We start from the raw sequence: 19,253 nt of genomic DNA on the forward strand, positions 1-19,253 counted from the left end.
TTTCAGTAGGTCCTTGCCAGTTGAATCCATGTACTTCTTCAAATTATACAATTTCAGTAGATAAAGTATGTAACACATAATTGGTAAAAATATAATGTGCCAAGTGCCCTTGAATCTGATTTCCAAATAAAATATTACTTCTCTTAAGCTGAGTTAATACAAAATCAAAGTTTCTTTTCATTGTTCCTAAGCAGTGTAATTACTAGATTCACTGAAGACCATGCTGACGAACGAAGGGGGTGTGTGGCTCCACATGGCCTCTGCTTCAGTCACCGGCTCTGCAGTTGCTGCTGCTGAGGTGCTATGTCTCTCAGCGTGATGATCCAGCCACTGCTCCTAGCCCTGCTTTCTCCTCTTCAGATTGCTCCACTGCCGCCAAAGCAGCTGAAAAATAGCTGAGGTCATATGTGGACCTGAGTGCCCAGGAGGACCAAATTTAAGCCAAGCAGGAAAATTAGAATGGAAACTGGCTGCCTAAGGTTTGCCTGCCTGCCCTCCCACCCAAGCAAGCCCAGACAGCCACCTGATTGGCTGACTGGGGGGGGGGAGAGTCATAGGGGCCTGGGTGAGATGGCAGAAAAAGCCAGGGTACAGAGGAAGATGGCTCCTGGCCTGGCAAGCTGCCCACTCCATGGGGCGCAAATGAGAAAAATATTGAGCATGATCCGATCCTTATGCGTTCCCATAGGTGTGTGCGGGCATTCCCTTTTTCTTGACTGCATTCCTTGACTGCAGGGAGTTATCTCATCACCATGTATGGAGAAGATTCTGCAGTTCTACCACTGTGGGCATCCTGCAGCCTATACAGAAAAATCAGGCTGAATATGATGGAACAGAGATACAACTAAAAACATCAGTTTTTCTCTCGTAATTACAGGAGTTATCTTTCTGACCGCTGAAAATTAACATGTATTTATTATTTATTTATTTCATTTAGAAAATGTTTATGCCACCTCTCCAGGAACTTGTACAAAGGGACTTAGAAAATAAAAACAAAATATCTGAGGGGATATACAAGGAAGAATTTGCACACTGCTTTCCCTCATAGTTTTGCCAACTTTGATTTTTATTTTACTCTTGAGCAAAAACTGAGTTACCCATTTAATTTTTCCATTACAAAGGTAGTATAAAAGATCAAAAATCCCTACAGATACATCTTAACCTTAACATCGTTTCCCTCTTACAGCAGTCTGATTAGCATCAGACCAATTCTGCATGAAAGGATACACTGGGCATCACATTGTAGGATGCTGTCATCGGGGTGATTTGGGTGTTGCATTGCAATGGCCTGTGGAAACTCACTCAGCATCCTTTGTTGGAAGGTCTCCAATCTCTCATAATCGTGGCCTCGACAAACATACTCTTTGTTCTGAAAAACAGAATAAAGGAAAGAAGTGTGAAAGCTGAAGTGTTCTCTCATCATTATAGATAGCAAATAATCTCAAAACAAATTTTCCTTATTATTTAAAAATGTCCATTTATTAGTTTCTGGACCCGCATGTCAATTTAAATCAATGAAACTATTATTATTGATCTTCCTCCAACATCAAATGTCCAGTCTGTGAAAATACTTTTGTTAACGGATCCAATCTCAGAAATGTCTGCTTACTGGATTATTAAACAGAGAGCAGAAAGATGAAGCTTCATGTGGTAGTTAATTTTATTAATCCCCTCTCCACTATAAGAAAGATTACAATTGCATTACAGAATAAATACGGATACAGATGCTATTAGCGTCAATAAATAAGGGAGCTTTGACCCTTGAAAGCTCATACCCAGAAAATCTTGTTGGTTTCTTAGGTGCTACTGGACTCAAATCTAGCTATTCCACTGCATACAAATAGCTGTTCTACTTCAGACCTTCTGAAAATAACTGCACATTGGTCTCCCCAAAATCATCTGGGAAACGCCAACTGGTCCAGAATGCCGTGGCTCGAATATTAGTGGGAACTAGACGGAGCGGCATATTTCGCCATTGGTTGCCCATTTGTTAACGAGCTCAGTTTAAGATATTGGCTATCAAAAACAAAGCCCTTCATGGCCTTGGCCTCTCCTATTTGCTGCCTCTCCTCCCCCTTTCCTCCATTTTGTGCTTATTACTATGCTTATGCATATTATTCATTAAGAATGTCAGAATTCTACAGTACCAGTTGTTTCATATTTCTCTCGAATCACAAATGTTTAGCTATGGTAAAAGGAGCAAAACTGCACACACACAAATTGTAGAGGAAACTCACAACAGGTTTATATCCCATATAAATATAGCCCAACACATCTGAAATAGAACAATGTTTGTGAAAAAAACTGGTGCATTCTATAGTGGACTGAGGTGTAAAATCCTTCTTATAGCTTACACCAAGATATATTTATTTTCATTAGTCAATATGTTTAATAGGCAAATTTTGGCATAACATAGTCTCCTAGAGCAACAAATGACAATGCAGTCTATGCACTTGGCTGTACAAACATAAATACAACAATTAGCTAATGCTAGAAGTCTCCAGAATGACTTTGTCTTAAAATATGCATTTTCTAAATGGCCACCCTCACTACAAACTGAAAGATTACTATGTCCATCTCTGAAGCATCTTTTTCCACAACCTCTTGGGCATTTTTGTGTTCTCTGAAAAGGCCAACATGACTGCTTTCCCCCGCCCCAGCATTTACAAAATAGCATTAATATTAAACACGAAGCACTGATACAACAAGAAGTCCAGTGGAAAGTACTTTATTCTTTGTATTCAGCAATTGTATTCCTTTCTAAATTAGCATTTTGTCACTAAACTGAACAAAAAGCCTACTTAATATTTACTGCCTCTCTGCAAATAAACCAAACCCCTTCATTGTAAGCTGTCACAGTAATTCATGCATTAATTCTTATGCTGAATGGCTTACCCGAAGAAAGAAGGGAAATTTCCTTCCATAAAAACCGACTCTGAAAAATTCAGGTTCTAACCGTTGCTGTTCCATTATGTTATCATAATAGGTAGCTTCCATTTTCTGGAGATGGAAAGAAAAAAACAATGGGCTCAAACACTGTTATAATGGAAGACCTATGTAGAACTTCAGGCCTGAAAATAACACTTCACCTTTACACAGTGCCAACCACGGAATATTTTCAAGAATGGGATTGGATCCAGTGAAAATGTCCTGATAGAAGGGATTTCCATCAGTGAACTGAAAATTCTCCACCTTCCCCCTCCTGCTGTAATCCAAAATGCCCCTCCACATGCTATTCCTAGGGGACAGGAGAATAGCTAAAGGGGAAAGTCAGAGGTCTGTTTTAGGAGGGGGAACACCGTCCCCATTCATCAGCAAAATTTCCCCCCTGGATCCAAACCTATGTTAAGAATTTATCGTAATTGAACAATGCTCCTACTAAGCTCCTACAAAATGGGACACCCTGCTACTGCTAGGAAGGACATGGCATGCAAGTACTTATTTAAATAACTGAAATTTCTGCAAGATAAAATACAACAAATAAACAAGCATAGAGTTGGATCCAGCAGTCCATCAGCACACAGAACTGATGGTCACAGTTCTTCCCTGCATCCCCCCAGCAGTCCCTTTGGACCCCAGAAACGTTTATTCTCTGGGTCATGGGATCTACAGGGAACCACAACCATGTGGATTGGATGAGACCCTAGAAAGCTGGATCAAACCCGCTATCAGGATTACTAATAACCTAAAGAGAGAGAAAATGTCCTGTCCCTTTAACACAGGCTTAATGCGTGGCAATGGGCAGCTGAAGCTTTTCATGGCACAGAATAACACCCCCTGCTAAATAACATCCCATTAAGCCTCTGTTAAAACAGCAAGACATTTTATTTTCTCCGACAACCTTACCCGCAATCTTATTTACAGTTTCATACATATTATCCTCATTGTATAGGTTCCAGAGTGAATACCATCTGAACTTGCTCTCTGTTTTGAATGGCTGTTTTTCATCTTGCTTTTTTGAGTCAGCCCTGTCCTGTGGATCTGATACCCACCCAATGATCTATACTACTACTGTGAAAGGCATTAAGGGGGAAACTTCTGGAAAGATAAAACTGGCAGAAACCGTTTGTTTAGTTTGTCTTAGGGCCAATTCATATGATCAAAGTCCTGAGACATGTGTTGAGAAGAGGTTTCAGCCTCCTAGCCTGCGCTGTTTTTACAAACTGTAACAATAGCAAGGATCTTTCTTATGTGTAACTATCATTACTTATAGGTTTTCCAATACAGCAAACAGCCGCTCCCTAAAGCCATTTCAGTTTGTGAAAACAGTGCAGGGGGAAGTCTGAAGCCCCTTCTTCATGCATGTAGCAGTTGAGATTGAAATACAGCCACATTGAGCCTGGAAGACACAGAACTCCTCGTGAGTGTATGAAACAAAGTCCTTGGCCATTTATGCAGGGGTATTTAGTTCGAAGTCCCTGCTGGACTGCTTCAGGGCTTCCTTTGTGTTATTCATGATTTTACCGACCTTCAGACATGATTTCACCCTGGCCTCGTTCTTCCCCCGCAGTTCTAGGATGTTGTTTTAGAACGAATTTAAATACTGCAACGAGGCAAAAGCAACGCAAATTCCCCCCAATTCCATGCATAGCTCTTAACTTTGGGTTTATCTCCCCATTTTGGCTTTTTCTCCCACGAGTTAACCTTCATGAAATGTGCAGGAAGACTCTGAAGAAGGCTGCAAGGGTTGGAAGGCAGCTCCCAGCAGGGAGCTGTTGAAGAAAGTTGGGAGGAATACCCAGCAAAAGCACACACAGTCCCTTTAAGAGCTGACCCACCCCCTCCAAGTAAAGTGCAACAAGGTTGCATTTTCAGGGGGAAGGACTCAGAAGCTCCATGATTCACTGGGAATGCAAAATTAATCACAAGGTACTCCTGGAATTATTATTTTTTGGGGGGGAACCCTCATGCATATGATGTTTGAGAATTCGGAGCAGAAAACTGTGCAGCAAACCAAATGCAAATTTCCCCTGCATAAACGATCCTTTTGGTGGCCACAAGGACATTATATTGTGTGAACTGCACCTTAAATCGTTCTTTCCTTTAAGACAAGAGGGTCTTATTTTGCAACATCTTCTCAAGAGAAACAATGAATCTTGAATGGATTGATATTTACCCCTAAAATGGCAATATGGATCCTGCTTATAATCCTGGAGTAAACATGCAAATAATTGCTTGGTTCATTAGTTTCTCAAGACACAATAAGAACATTTCACATTTCTAAGGAACAACATGTGTCTGAATATGCATTGTAAAACGAAGACAAACGCAAACAGGCTTATTTCACGTACCCTAATCCAGCTGAGGCTCTGATAATCATATAAATTTTCATACTGAATAGCCAACTCTCTGCACAATGGGATTCCAAATTCCCAGCTCTGAAAAAGAAAAATCAAAATCTCAGACCAGGTGGGATTTTTAGATATACCAAAGTTAAGGTGCACATTTTAGTAGTTATGATCATGTGATCATAAAGAATGGACAGGATCACACCCCTTTCCATAGATCATACTGGTGGAAAACCTCATAGCTGCTCTTGTATGAGCCCTTTTATTCTTTTTAAAAGAAGATTCTGTAACAGTTTTTCAAATCCAAAGGAATACCACCCATACTGTTAAGACAATTAAACTTTGAATAGCTATCTTTTTTCTGTGTACTAATTGTGGGGACAACTTGTTGAGATGATTTATTAAAAGTAAAATGTCCTGTAGCACGTTATGCAATCCTGAATCCAATGTAAATTTATATTTTTCAGTAGCATGCTATGGCCATTTTAGCAGGATTAGAATATTTTGTAACATTTCTGAGAAATATTTGCAATCTCTTAATTGTAAATAGAACTACTAAGAACGTTACTAATTTGGTCCCCAGTAATATTATTAATCATGTCTAGTACCTGGGCCCCAAATTGCTGAATTTCCTGTCAAGACCACCAACAGTATAGAGCTTTCCTCTGTGCTTAGCCAGAGGAAAATTGAGAGTGTGCACCTGTTCGGAGAAACATGAAAAAAACAGCTAGGGCAGCAAATCACAAGTGTTTAGGCCACATTAAAATCCCTGCACCAGAAAGGAAGCTCCAGAGAACACTTTCTCTTTGGCAACTGGCAAAGCAGAAGAGGTCGGAGGCTTAGGAGACCCTAAAGAATGTATGAAGCTGCCATATTCTGAATCGGTTAGCACAGTACTCTCCAGGGGCCTCAGAGAGATCTTTCTCAGTACCTGCTACCTTAGCTCCTGTTAACTGGAGATTCCTGTGACTGAGCCTGGGACCTTCTGCATGAAAAAACACGTGTTCTACCACTGAGCCATGTCCCAATCCTAAGGAATATAGATTCCTTCAGACATGACAGAAGTGTTCTAGAATCAAGGTGGACACTGCTATATCCTTGTGTCTGGAGTCATGTAGCTAGCTTTGGCAGGCGACAGAAAGGATAGAGCCCAGGGCGTCAGAGGATAGAGTCCAAGGTCAAATATAGATAAGGCAGAATCCAAGACATCAAACAGTAGAGGGCAAATTCAAAAGGTGGGGTCAGGTCCAATACAGAAGAGTGAGGTTCACTGAGAGTCCAAAGTGCAGCATGGAAACAAAGACAGGCACAGCAAGGGTGTTGATGTGTTGTTTCCACACTAGGTTTTATTTGCTAGCTGCTTAAATAGGAAACTGACGGATAAGCCAGCTGTAGTTAGTTAGGCTGTTTCAGCATTCCAAGCAAGGTGTCATTCATCAGCCCTGCACTGCTTCCGCACTGCTGTCAGAGATTGATCTGTGCTGAGCTAGTAATCGTGCACTTTGTCATCTTTCCTGCAATTCTCTTCATAGATGCCTCCTTCATTGCTCTAAAGGATCTGGTAACCTTAAAGGCTGTTGGTTGCTGGGTTTCAGGCAGCGCTTGAGTTCCTGAGCAAGAGGGCTGATTGCATGGTGCAACAGCTTCTGGTTGCGACTGTTTCTCTGTTATCAACCTGGGGTTGACACTGACTCCTTCCATCTCCTCCTCCATCTGAGGAGGTGTCAGCACGCTGACCCATAAAACCTTGGAAACCACATTTACAAACTTCGTGGATCTGCACAGCTCTAGGTTACGACGACTCCTGAGCAAGTTGATACCTAATGGTGCAAAGAAGAATCTTTGGCAAGGGTCATGGCTGTTATCAGTGCTGAAGATATTTAAAAAGAATCTGTAGGACAGAATCTGCAATAGAAGAAAGTATCTCAAGCTTATTCCTTCTTAGATGACTTCTCTGATCTAGATAATTTGCCTGACTCGCAGGAATCATGTTCGATTGTTGGTAATAATGGGGCATGGTTACTAACTGAAATGGTGCCCAACTGCTTTGTATCCATGGGGCCTTTTGCATTTATTGGGGTGGGGAACTTCAGAGTAGCTTTGCATGGTCTGCAGAGCTGTCATGATGTATGTTGAAGGAACTGCCACCTTTCAGTAGCATTTTGCACTGTCCGTTGTTTGTGCAAAGCTTGGGGGGAATGCTGTAGAGAGGGGCTACTGGCAAAAGTATGAAAAGATGAGTTGTCATGCTCATGCAGAATGACTGCAACATCATGTGAAATCTTCTCCTATGGTGGCTAAAGGAAGTACCTTGCTGGATACCTAGTGCAGGCCTAGTCCGAGAGAATCTGATGAGCTGCAGCTATGCCTACCCTGACCAGGGTACTAGCCTTTCTGTCCCTGGTGGGCTCACAGAATTGTGCTCTAAGGTTTCCCTCTCTCTCCCTCTCTCTCTCTCTTTTATTGGCTTGTTATGGGAACGAGGAAACTCACTGGGATGGTATCACATATTTTGTATTAACTTAGGAGAGAAGGAGAACAGGATGCAGTGCTGCTGTTTTTGGTGTTATGTGTTGTCAAGTTGCTTCTGACTTATGGCAACCCTATGAGTTAATGATTTCCAAAACAGGCTTAACATTAACAGGCTTGCTCCGGTCTTGCAACCTAAAGGCCATGGCTTCTTTCACTGAGTCAATCCATCTCACGTTGGGTCTTCCTCTTTTCCTACTGCCTTCAAGGTGTCCTAGCAACATTGTCTCCTCCAGTGAGTCTTGTCTTCTCATGATGTGACCAAAATACTATAGCCTATGTTTAGTCATTTTAATTTCTAGGGAGACGTCAGGCTTGATTTGATCTAGAACCCACTTATTTGTATTTTTGGTGGTCCATGGTATCCATAAAACTCTCCTCCAACACTACATTTCGAAGGAATCAATTTTCTTCCTGTCAGCTTTCTTCATTGTCCAACTTTCACATTCATACATAGTAATGGGCAACACCATAATATGACTTATTTTGATATTTTTTCCATACCTTCCCTTTATTAAAATAGTGAATAATCTTCCGACAAAGACTTTCCTTTCGTTGCCACTCTGTCTGGGATGGATAGTGCAGGAATTCCCGAAGAGGCCTCTCTTCCCACTGAAGCAGCTCACAATACAACAGCAGTGTAAAAGCAGCCTCTGTTGGAAAGAGAGGGAAAGCTGTGAACACTGAAGGAAAAAAATCCAACCACTGTCAATTTAAGTAGCTACGCACAGGATCTTAAAAGTGTGAGGAAGAAAGAGAAAGTGAATTAATGACCACACTGCAGTTAAATTATATTCTATTCAAGGCATAAGTGCTACTGGAGAAAGAAAATGGTATCTGAAGTAAGTTCTTGCCCTTCTTAAAGGTAAAGAAATTTACAACTCAAAAAGGATTTTCAGCTATTCAACTGAGCCCAGCTGTCATTTGTTTTCCAACATCTCTTACAAACCTGAATATATGCATGTTACAAAATTTGTGACATTATCTAATAAGGTGTTATTAGATAGCATAGATCTAATATGTAAACAGATTAATTCAATGTTATTTATCCCAGTTATAGTTTGAAAACTATTGACTTCACCAAGTATTGCTGTTTGAAACATTAAGACGAATGTCAAATAATAAAGACCATTTAATTTATTGCATTTGTCTTCTGTCTTTTCACAAGAACCTGAAGTAACACTTCTGCTTCTGTGAGTTAATATTAACATGGGAGATGGTGCCTTGCACAAGATCACCTGGTCACTTTCACAGCACAGTGATGACAGGAACTTGGGTTTCCCACATTAAGCCTAACTATAGCTACTACACCACATTTAGGGTTAGATCTCATTTTGGACTTCCATGTATAGAAGTGTGACTTCCCTGACTCTAGAAAAGAGCAAGAGGTGCAGAAGAACCCTGCCCAAACTGATTCCAGTGCTTGTGGATTGACTCCAAAGAAAATCAGAAGTAACTTGAGTGTGTAGAAAAGGTCTCAGCCTAGCTTACCTCCCAGGGTTGTTGCGACGATTAAATGGAAGAGAAGCTGCTTTGGGTCCCATTGAGGAGAAAGGTAGGGTATAAAGAAATGGTCTCTACCCTTTCCTGCTTTCTTCCCACCCTCAAGCCAACCTACTTTTACCTGCCCCCCACATCTTCAGCTTACTCTCTTTCCCTCCACTAGCAGCCTCTCCCCAGGAAAAGTTTTCCAAAGTTGTAAAAGTTTCACAGTAGCCATAAGTGCTATGATCCATTCCATTGCTTTTCTTGGATCTATTTTGTGTTCTATGGAAAACTCTGCAAAATTCCATATGCAAGTAAGCCAGGACAAAAGTCAGTTGCAGTGAAAACAATTACCGTATGCCTGTACTGCAGCAGTGTTATTGGGCTGTGTAAAACAACACAGACATATGTGAAGGCCTAGTGTGTGTGTGTTGTTGTTGTGCAGTGAGCTCCTATGAATGGCTCAGCAATTAGTGAGCTAATTGGTAATCCAATTGTTGATAAATAGGTAGCTTATTCAGGCATCCTTAATTGTGATGTCATTTAGACAGCAATGATATGTCACTGTATGTTACTAGTAGTGTATGCATATGCCACTTGGCTGTAATTTTTGATTTGCAGATTTCCATTAAAAACAAAACTATGTAGCTTTTTATTTGTTTGAGAATATTTTCAAATGCATGGTTAAAGTTCGCCCCTTTCCCTGAAGTGTCCTTTTTTACATACCTGTGTAGTTTTCAGCTTGCAAATGCATGTCACACAACTTGTGGATATAGCGGATATACATCTCCTCTTTGTTAATTTCAGATTTATAAAAATTCTGTAGTAAAAGGAAAAAAACGAATATTTAACAATCTGCTTAGATTGGGATACTTTTAGTAATCTAAATTTCTTATTTATACAAATGAGCTTAAACTGTGAAGGGACTTAATTCTGTTTTTATTTAAACTGGTGTAAAACTACAAATTATACATTTCAGTCCAGTCAATGTTAACACACCTGCCTGAATTTAGCACAAGGACCTTACAAAGTCTTCACAAAGATCCTTGGTTTTCTCAGAACTCCCCTCCCTGAAGCCACCATTTCCGATCCCTGGGAAATTTATTCCGAGGACACGACCTGCATGAAGTAATATCTGTGCAGGTGAGGAGGCTGCAGTGGGGAGAGGCAAAATTGCTCCCTTCTGCCTCTTTTGTCAGTGGCACTCCCCTCACACAAGTTGCAGAAGGCAGCAATTTCTACCCCTTCCCTCTCCGCACTGCAGCTCCTTACTGACATGGCTATTACACCATGTGGGACTGTTTTGAGGGACAACTTATACTTTGGACAAGAGGCTACTGTTAGGTAGAATATGGAGAAATAGAATGGTTTTCAAATGGTAAAGGTGTCAGACAAGAATATATTTTATCTCCCTTTTTGTTCAATCTATATGCAGAATATATTGTAAGGAAAGATGGATTAGATTTAGATGAAGGTGGAGTGAAAATTGGTGGAAGGAACATTAATAATTTGAGATATGCAGATTACCACATTACTGGCAGAATATACCAAAGACTTAGAATGACTACTGGTGAAAGTTAAAGCAGAAAGTGCTAAAGCAAGATTACAGCTGAACATCAAGAAGACAAAAGTAATGACTACTGATTAATTAAACTACTTTAAGGTTGATGATGAAGAAGCTGAAATTATTAAAGATTTTCCATTTCTATACTCAATCATCAACCAAAAGGGAGACTGAACTAAGAAATCAGAAGGAGACTGAGACTGGGAACGGCAGCCATGAAGCAGATAGAAAGGTTTCTTAAGTGTGAGCATGTGTTGCTGACGACCAAGATCAAGGTAACTCATACTATAGTATTTCCCATTATTATTTATGGGTGTGAAAGTTGGATAATGAAGGAAGTTAACAGAAAAAAAGTTGATTCATCTGAAACGTGGTGTTGGAGGTAAGTATTACGGATACCATTGACCACCAAAAAGACAAATAAGTGGGACTGAGATTCAAGTATGAACTCTCTGTAGAAGTTAAAATGATTAAACTGAGGCTGTTGGAATTTGGTCACATTATGAAAAAACATGAATCACTGGAAAAGACAATAATGCTAGGAAAAGTCGAAGGTAGCAGGAAAAGAGGAAGACCAAACATGGGATGGACTGATTCAATCAAGTAAGCCATGTCCCTCAGTTTGCAAGACCTGAGCAAGGCTGTTAATGATAGGTCAGTATAGAGATCATTAATTCATAGGGGAGCGACAGCTTGGAGGCGACATGGTGGCACTTACAACACACAGTAAGAGTTCAGTCTAGAAACTGAACTCCTTTCCATAGCCACCACTACCTAGTCCATCCTCATACAAGCCCCATAATGGAGTAGAAGAAGAAGAGTTGGTTTTTATATGACAACTTTCTCTACCACTTAAGGAAGAATCAAACCAGTTTACAATCACCTTGTCTCCCCCTCCCCACAACAGACACCCCCTGTGAGGTAAGTGGGGCTGAGAGAGCTCTAAGAGAGTTGTGACTAGTCCAAGGTCACCCAGCTGGCTTCATGTATAGGAGTGGGGAAACAAATCTAGTTCACCAGATTAGCTTCCGCTGCTCATGTGGAGGAGTGGGGAATCAAACCTGGTTCTCCAGATCAGAGTCCACTGATCCAAACCACTGCTCTTAACCACTACACCTAGTATACCTAGACAAATGCCCAGATACCCACTGACTATCTGAATTAGAAAAAATCAGTTCCAGGAAAATCTATTTTAATAAATGTTTCTATGAAGAGTCTCAACAGTAACAACTGGTACACTCATCAAATGAGAATCAAATTTGTGACCACTTATATTGTGGCATTAAAAGAATTCAGAGTAAAATGAGGATTGTTTGCTTTTTCTCCTCCAGAAGAAACCACATGTGGAATGCTCAATGCCTAATCTATGGCCTTCTATGTATTCTCAGTTTCCTCGCGTCTAACTTCTTGTTTCTTTGGGGGGTAGTCAGTTATGCACGTGTGGCCAATTTGCTATAACACCAGTTTTTATGAAACACAAAAAGATGTGTTTTAAACTACAGAGAGCAATGCTTCATTTAAAGCTGTGTGATGTCGAATTGACCATCAGAGGGAGCAACACATGCATAACTGGAAAAAAACCCTGAAGAAACAAGAAGTTAGATGTGAGGAAACTGAGAATGCATAAAAGGCATATATCAAAGCTTCCAGCCAAAAGCAGCTCAGAGTCACTAACATTTTCAAATGTTATGTCTAACGCTTGTTTTCCACTGGTCAAAGGATATGTTTGCTGCCAGAAAAGGGGGCATTTTATTGATTTTCCTCTCATCCTCTATTGAGTCCCACATAATGCCTAGAGATTCCATGAGCGAGTGGATTTAACACAATAAAAGTAAGCTAACTATTCATTTTTGGAAACAAATTATATTAGTAATCTCTACATTTTTCTTCTAAATGCTGCATAAAGGAACTTGAAGAATGGTCAATACATGTACACAAACCAAACATAAATGTACACACTGTTCTTACCATAAGGTTAACAGTGCAGCCTATTTTCTTGTTCTCTGTTTCATCTCCTTTCATACAGTCCCTGTGGAAAGAGGAGGTGGCAATTGTTGGAATATTCTTATTTTTAAATTATATTTCAGAAATAATAAGAAGAGTATATGAAGGGGGCAGGAATATATGCATCCTTAAAAAAACAGAAATCAAAATGTTCTTTTTGTTGCCAGAGAAGTGTTAGATTTGCATGGGTCCTAAGTAAGTACCCAAGCTAGAGAGTAGAGGAGCAATGACATTAAATCTTTAAAAAGAGAAATATACTTGACACGTAATATAGTTACTGTTTGGATACAGCTAAGTATTTCCATAGGCTGATGGATTTCCATAGGCTGTGACTTTATCACCTCCCTCTTCTGCTGAAGCCCCAGATGTTCCCCGAAATGCTGTTCCTGGGGTTCTCCTGTCCTCCAGAAGCAGTAATTTGGGCTACAGAGGGGAGGGGAATAACAAGACTCACTGTGCAGGCAGAAATCCTTCTGCCAACAGAAACACTCAACTGGAGCCAAGCTCTGGAACCTAAGTTAAAATGGTAGTGTTTTTTTTTTTTAAAGAGATAAAACATTGCATAAGCATAATGGAGAAAAGTTGTGTCTCTTGTGAGTTCTAATATCACAAGCACTATGCAGTAGATACCGGTGAATGTTCAACCGTCTTCTTACCTGTAGTCAAGGAGGCGTTCCATCAGACGAGTAACTGAGGTAACAAAAGAGACGCCAGTCTCCCGCCAAGTCTCCTGCTCAATCTTTTCCAGCAGGCTGTGTGAAATTAAATAGTGTATAAATCTTCCTTGGACATATTATAAAGCCTGGAAATCCCTGGAAGCAATTTTAGTATTTATAATACTTCCACACAAAACGGAAACAATCATCATCTTACCTGGGATAGGGCCCAAAGAGCTGAGTTCTGATCCATGTCGCATGAAGTAAAAACAAGGAGATTACTGATCTAAGATGATACATTTTCACTACTTCACACTAAGGGAACACTATGCCAGTTTTAGAGTCTGCCCCCACACTTTTTTTGGAATCATAAATAGATTCCTCAAGCATATTTCTCTTTAACATGATACACTCAGACATGCAAAATTCATTCCATTTCCTTGTTCTGGCCATTATGAGAAATAAATTTGCATTGGCCTTCTCTGTGTGATGACTGTAGTTACATCATCTACATCTGACCATCTGTTTTGATCCATGGAATACCATCAGCTGTCATATCATGCTAGAAGGACTGTACACAAGCACTGGCATCTTATACAGGGCAAATATGGGTACTGATCCAGTTGATCAAAAAGTCTAAATAGTAAAGAATTCGTTAACCCACTGGATCAAAAGGCATATCAATTAAATTAGTTCCCTCATTGCAATACACACCAAATAATTTATGTTATCCAATGTCCTTGTAAGATTACTGACAGGATCCTTGGACGTTTGAGGCCTACCACCTGCTTGTGTGATCCTTCCCCTTCCTGGTTACTTAAACCTGCCAGGGGAGGCTAACTGGGTCCAAGAGGTAGTTAATGATTCCTTGAGAGAGGGGATGGTTGGCCCAGCTTTGAAAAGCCTGTAGGGTGTCCACTTCTAAAGAAGCCTACCCTGGACCCAGAAGATCTCAATAACTATCATCCAGTCTCAAATGTTCCATTCTTGAGCAAGGTGATTGAATGGGTGGTGGCTGGATAATTTCAAGCTTTCCTGGATGAGGCACAATCTTCAGTTCTTTTTCAATGTTTCTAGGCCTGGTTAAAGGACTGAAACAGCCTTGGTCACTCTGGTGGTGCCCTGCTCTGGGAGATGAATAGAGGGAGTGCAACTATGTTGATTCTCCTGGATGATTCAGCAGCTTTCGATACCATCAACCATTGTATTCTTCTGGACCACCTTTCTGGGCTGAGATTTGGAAGCACCATTTTGTTACATGCAATGTTAATAAATAAACCGATCTGTGTCCATATAGGTTAACACCACTTTCTAAGACCCAAAGTCATTAATAGCATCAAGGGAATGAAGCCATTCCCTTCAGAAGACATAGCTCATGAGAGATTCAAATATTCTTCTGAAGTTAAAATACAGAACTTCCTATGCATGCTTTTTGAACCTTGCACAGGAAAAAGCTACTTAGAGAAAAAGCTACTTAGATCCTGTTAAAGGATCTCGTGTCCCATTTCTCCCTCACAACTTACCATGTCCAAATTGCCCCCTTCTGAAGCAGTCATTTTAGTAGTGTTTCATGCATATTTGCAGGTAGTGTAGGCTGCCCTAAAATAACAAGGTGCCTAAAATAGCCTGCCTTGTGTTGGCCAAAACCTAAGGATACTATTCATACTATTTATTAGGGGTGGGCACTTCAAAAATTATCATTTTAATTCTGTTTCATAAAGTTGGGAAGGGTGTTATTAGTATTTTCATAAAATACCAGGAAAATTGTTATTGCATTGGGAAGTTGTTCTAATAAATATTGGAAAGATACTCCAGAGTGAAAACAATAATCATGCCCCTTTAATGCAATACATTTTGAAGCCCCCTCCCAAACACAGCAGGAGCAAGTGTGCCCTAGCCCCCAGAGGATCTGTGGAGCTTTTTCCCTTTAAACTTTTTTAAAATTTTATTTTATGTTTACAATTAATTACAATTCAAATAGACAACTATATATACAAAAAATAAATTGTACCCTAACCAGCAGATTCACTAAGCTTTTGAATGATTAGATGCCATATTGATTCAATCTGCTTTACATCCTTCCTGTTTCTAAATGCTGTTAACTTTATCAGTTTGTATATTTCTTTCTTATATGTTATCTTTTTTTTTTTTTTTTTTTTTTTTTTTTGCCATCAAGACACAGCGGACTTGTAGCGACACCATGGGGTTTTCAAGACGAGACGTACGGAGGTGGTTTGCCATTGCCTGCCTCTGTGTCAAAACCCTGGTATTCCTTGGTGGTTTCTCATCCAAATTCTGACCAGGGCCAACTGTGCTTAGCATCCAAGATCTGATGAGATCAGGCTAGCCTGGATTACCCAGGTCAGGACATGCAATGTTTACTAATCTTAATTCCTAAACACATAAGAAACTTACTATTAGCTTTCCTCTTAGATAACCAATTTTGAGGAGGAAGTTCATGTTTGTTCAAGTTGAAGAGCATAATTTTTGTTTTATCCAGGTTTAATTTGTACCTAGCAACCACCATATATTCATTAATTAAACTTTCTAATGTAATACTTGACTTCTCTGTATTTGATAAAAGCAAACCTATGTCATCTGCAAATAAATGTATTTAGTGATAAGTGCCAATGTTAATACTGACTATATTTTGTGAGTCTCTTTATTATATTATTAAAAAGCAAAGCAGAAAGAGAGCATTCCTGCTTTACAGCTCTAGAAATGTTGACTAGAGAAGATATCACACCCTCCCTGCTGACTCTGGTTGAAGAGTTTAAATAGATTATATTTGCCTAACTTTGGAAAAATTTACGAAAGCCAAATGCTCCCAAACATTTCAGTAAATATGAATATTCAACCCTTCAAAGGCTTATTCATGCATCCAAAGAAATGCTGATCTAATCTTCTCATTTTGAACATACTCTACTAAATTTAGGACTTTTCTTATGTTTGTAGAAGATAATAAAACCTGATTTATTGGACAGGATATATTTACCTATAATCTGTTTAATTCTAAAAGATAGTATAAATACTAATATTTTGTAATTTAATAAAGAGATCTGTCTATAAGAACTAACATCTTGTGGGTCCTTATTAGGTTTTAATATTACATCCATTCAGTTGGAACCAGCATCCTTGCCTATGACTCATCTCACCCCTGGGCTGAGATGGGTGCTGGGCTTGGCCCCTGTGCCTGCTGGCCTGATTGGTTCTGCCTGCCCTCTCCATCACCGCCTCACCACAACATCTGTATTGGACTCTACAGTGTAGTTGCTGGAGATACTGATGTGGTTGTGGCCACTGGAACTCAGCTACTAACTCTTTTTCCTGCCTGCCGCCGCCTAACCAAACCCTTTAAAGAAAGAACTAGTAGCGCCACAGTTATAATGGTGGCCATCGCCACACCAATGGCAGCCCTCAGGATTGCTCTGCTCGTTTCTAATATCTCAAGTTTGTTCTTCAGTTCCTTCAGGCAGCTATAAATAGGACTGAATTGTTCTGTGTTTTTATGTTATTGCATTGATTTCTTAAAGGGCGTTAAAAATACTGGCATACTTTTCTAGTGCTAGTATACACACATTGTACACTACTATATAAACAGTATTAATACTTGTTTCTCATTCAAAGCATGTTATTTTGCATATTAAAAAGCTAGACATCATTTCCAGATTTTCTTTCTGAACTGAGATCTATCCTATGGCATTGAGTACCTTTTTAGTCCTTTTTTGGAGAAAGGCAGCCTGCTTTAATCATCATGCTAACATCTTTGCATGGGTTTATTAAAAGGTTTCCAGTAATATTAAGAACAAAACTTACAGCAGACTGAAAAGCTCCCGATAGTTCTCATCTCCTTTTCCTTCTGATACCAAGCTGTCCAATTTATCAATCAACTCTGCTTCCACCTTAATCAGAGAGAAATAATCCATAAACCCGGAGTTATCTTTGTAAATCCCAAATATTAGCGAGATTGGGAAAATTACATTTTATGGTTCTTATACTCTGCTTTTATGAAAGGATGGGCGATTTCTGCCCTCACAGAAAATATTCTCAAGGCAGAATTGACCTAATTTAGTTTTCATGAAACAATGGAACTTCTAGAAAATTGTGCCACATTTGTGTCACACTGTTCAAGGTAGAATAAGGCAGCAAAAGGTGATAAAATTTATTGTCTGTGGCCGAAGGCCATCACAATCCACCATACAAGCATAAAAGGTAGAATGGGGCTAGTTTTGCTTCTGAAATCTTACATTCCCCCACCTTCCTGATTGGGGATGGGGTAGTCCCCACAAAGATTTTCTGTAAAATCAATATAATGTAAAAAATACCTAGCACAAAAATACTTAGGAAAGGGCCAAATGCAACTGGTATTATGAACACCCCCAGGAAACCTCGAATTATTGGTGGGGTCACAATGAAACAATGGGCCTTATATTGTGAGGACTATATTAGGTGCACATGTTAGACACTTGTGTAATATTTCAGAAAAAATATGCTTGTTTTTCTCTAGATATAGAACAAAATTCAAGTCCAGTAGCATCTTAAAGACTGGCAGAATTTTTCAGGGTACCTTTCCAGGATGTTGGAGTTGCTACTAGACTTGAATTTAGTTCTGCTACTATGGAGTAACACAGCTACCTGCCTGAAACTTTTTGTGGATGTGAAAGCTTTTTGTTTGTAAATCAGGGATGAAGTAAGAGCAAGAGAGTGAGAGTGAGAACAGTGATCTTTTAAAAACTGCTGATATATCTTTACCTGTTTGAAGTTGCCATTTTTTCTCTGCTCCCAGTCCATCATGTCATGAAAAATGGGGATCATGATGTTTCGGACCTCTGGCTGTGGGACCAGTGTAACCCCAAGAAAGGGACCAATCATTCCAGGAATAAAATTAATTTTATGTTCACCTAGGTTATAGAAAAATACGTATTTATTCAAGATATTCAGTTTGCATTTTTTCTACTGACCATCATACTGCCAACTTTAAGTATTCAATCTTCACAACTCAGGCAGCATATGATAGTGTTTCTTTCTTCTTTAAGAACAGCAGCATATTTGGGGTTTTAAAGGGTTGTTAACATTGTGCCCTTTCCAGACTAACCACTTATAGCCTATTCCTGAGCTTTTGGCAGTTGGGGACGGTGTGGCCGAGGCGCTGCCGCAGCACCTCCAAAGCCGTTTTCCGACCGCCAAAAGGCTTTAAAAAGCCTTTCGTCGACTTTTTATTTTTTAACTGGGGCATTTTGCCCTATTGAGAACAGCGAGGCTGCGCTAGCAAAAAAAAGCAGGCGTAGCAATGCTATTATCCCTGCCGGATATTGTGATCTACCTATTGCATTCCCATATTTTTTGAGTTGTGGTTCCATATTTTTCAGATCTCTTTTGAGACGATCCTTTTGATATAATCTACTATTGCAATGCTAGGATGCGCAGAGCCAAAGTGCTATTGAGGCTTCTCCTTCCTGATGAATTAGTTATTTCCTAATCTCTGCCAGCTGCTTTCCTCCTCTGCATTTATGAATAAATGATTATCAGCTCTTTGGTATGACTTCAGGTATTTTTCAAATTTGTGATAAAATGATTTGTAGCAATATAATAAAAATAATTTATTATCAGAGGTTTTGGCTTGCTATGAAGTACAAAGAGATTGACTTTGAAACTGCATGTGAGTGACCACATGTAAACACATATGCATACATGTATATCAGTATGTGTGTGTACGTACACACACAC

The 19,253-nt window shown here is 39.7% G+C and overlaps 1 protein-coding gene across 3 annotated transcripts in view; it reads right to left on the reverse strand.

Moving 5' to 3' along the window:
* Window positions 1–19,253, reverse strand: part of DOCK3 (dedicator of cytokinesis 3) — a 209,864-nt gene that overhangs the window by 37,063 nt on the left and 153,548 nt on the right. For 2 of the 3 annotated variants that reach the window (XM_056855269.1, XM_056855252.1), the window contains exons 32-41: window positions 18,279–18,427; window positions 17,343–17,428; window positions 13,744–13,770; window positions 13,527–13,622; window positions 12,835–12,895; window positions 10,029–10,122; window positions 8,322–8,470; window positions 5,292–5,378; window positions 2,896–3,000; window positions 1,228–1,369 (exon numbers count right to left, since the gene is read on the reverse strand). In XM_056855269.1, the coding sequence (XP_056711247.1) occupies window positions 1,228–1,369; window positions 2,896–3,000; window positions 5,292–5,378; window positions 8,322–8,470; window positions 10,029–10,122; window positions 12,835–12,895; window positions 13,527–13,622; window positions 13,744–13,770; window positions 17,343–17,428; window positions 18,279–18,427 (996 nt within the window). The remainder of the gene's footprint in view (window positions 1–1,227; window positions 1,370–2,895; window positions 3,001–5,291; window positions 5,379–8,321; window positions 8,471–10,028; window positions 10,123–12,834; window positions 12,896–13,526; window positions 13,623–13,743; window positions 13,771–17,342; window positions 17,429–18,278; window positions 18,428–19,253) is intronic. The other variant, XM_056855260.1, reaches the window with a different exon arrangement.

This window comes from Euleptes europaea, chromosome 1, assembly GCF_029931775.1.
Source record: "Euleptes europaea isolate rEulEur1 chromosome 1, rEulEur1.hap1, whole genome shotgun sequence".
NCBI classification, from domain to species: domain Eukaryota; kingdom Metazoa; phylum Chordata; class Lepidosauria; order Squamata; family Sphaerodactylidae; genus Euleptes; species Euleptes europaea.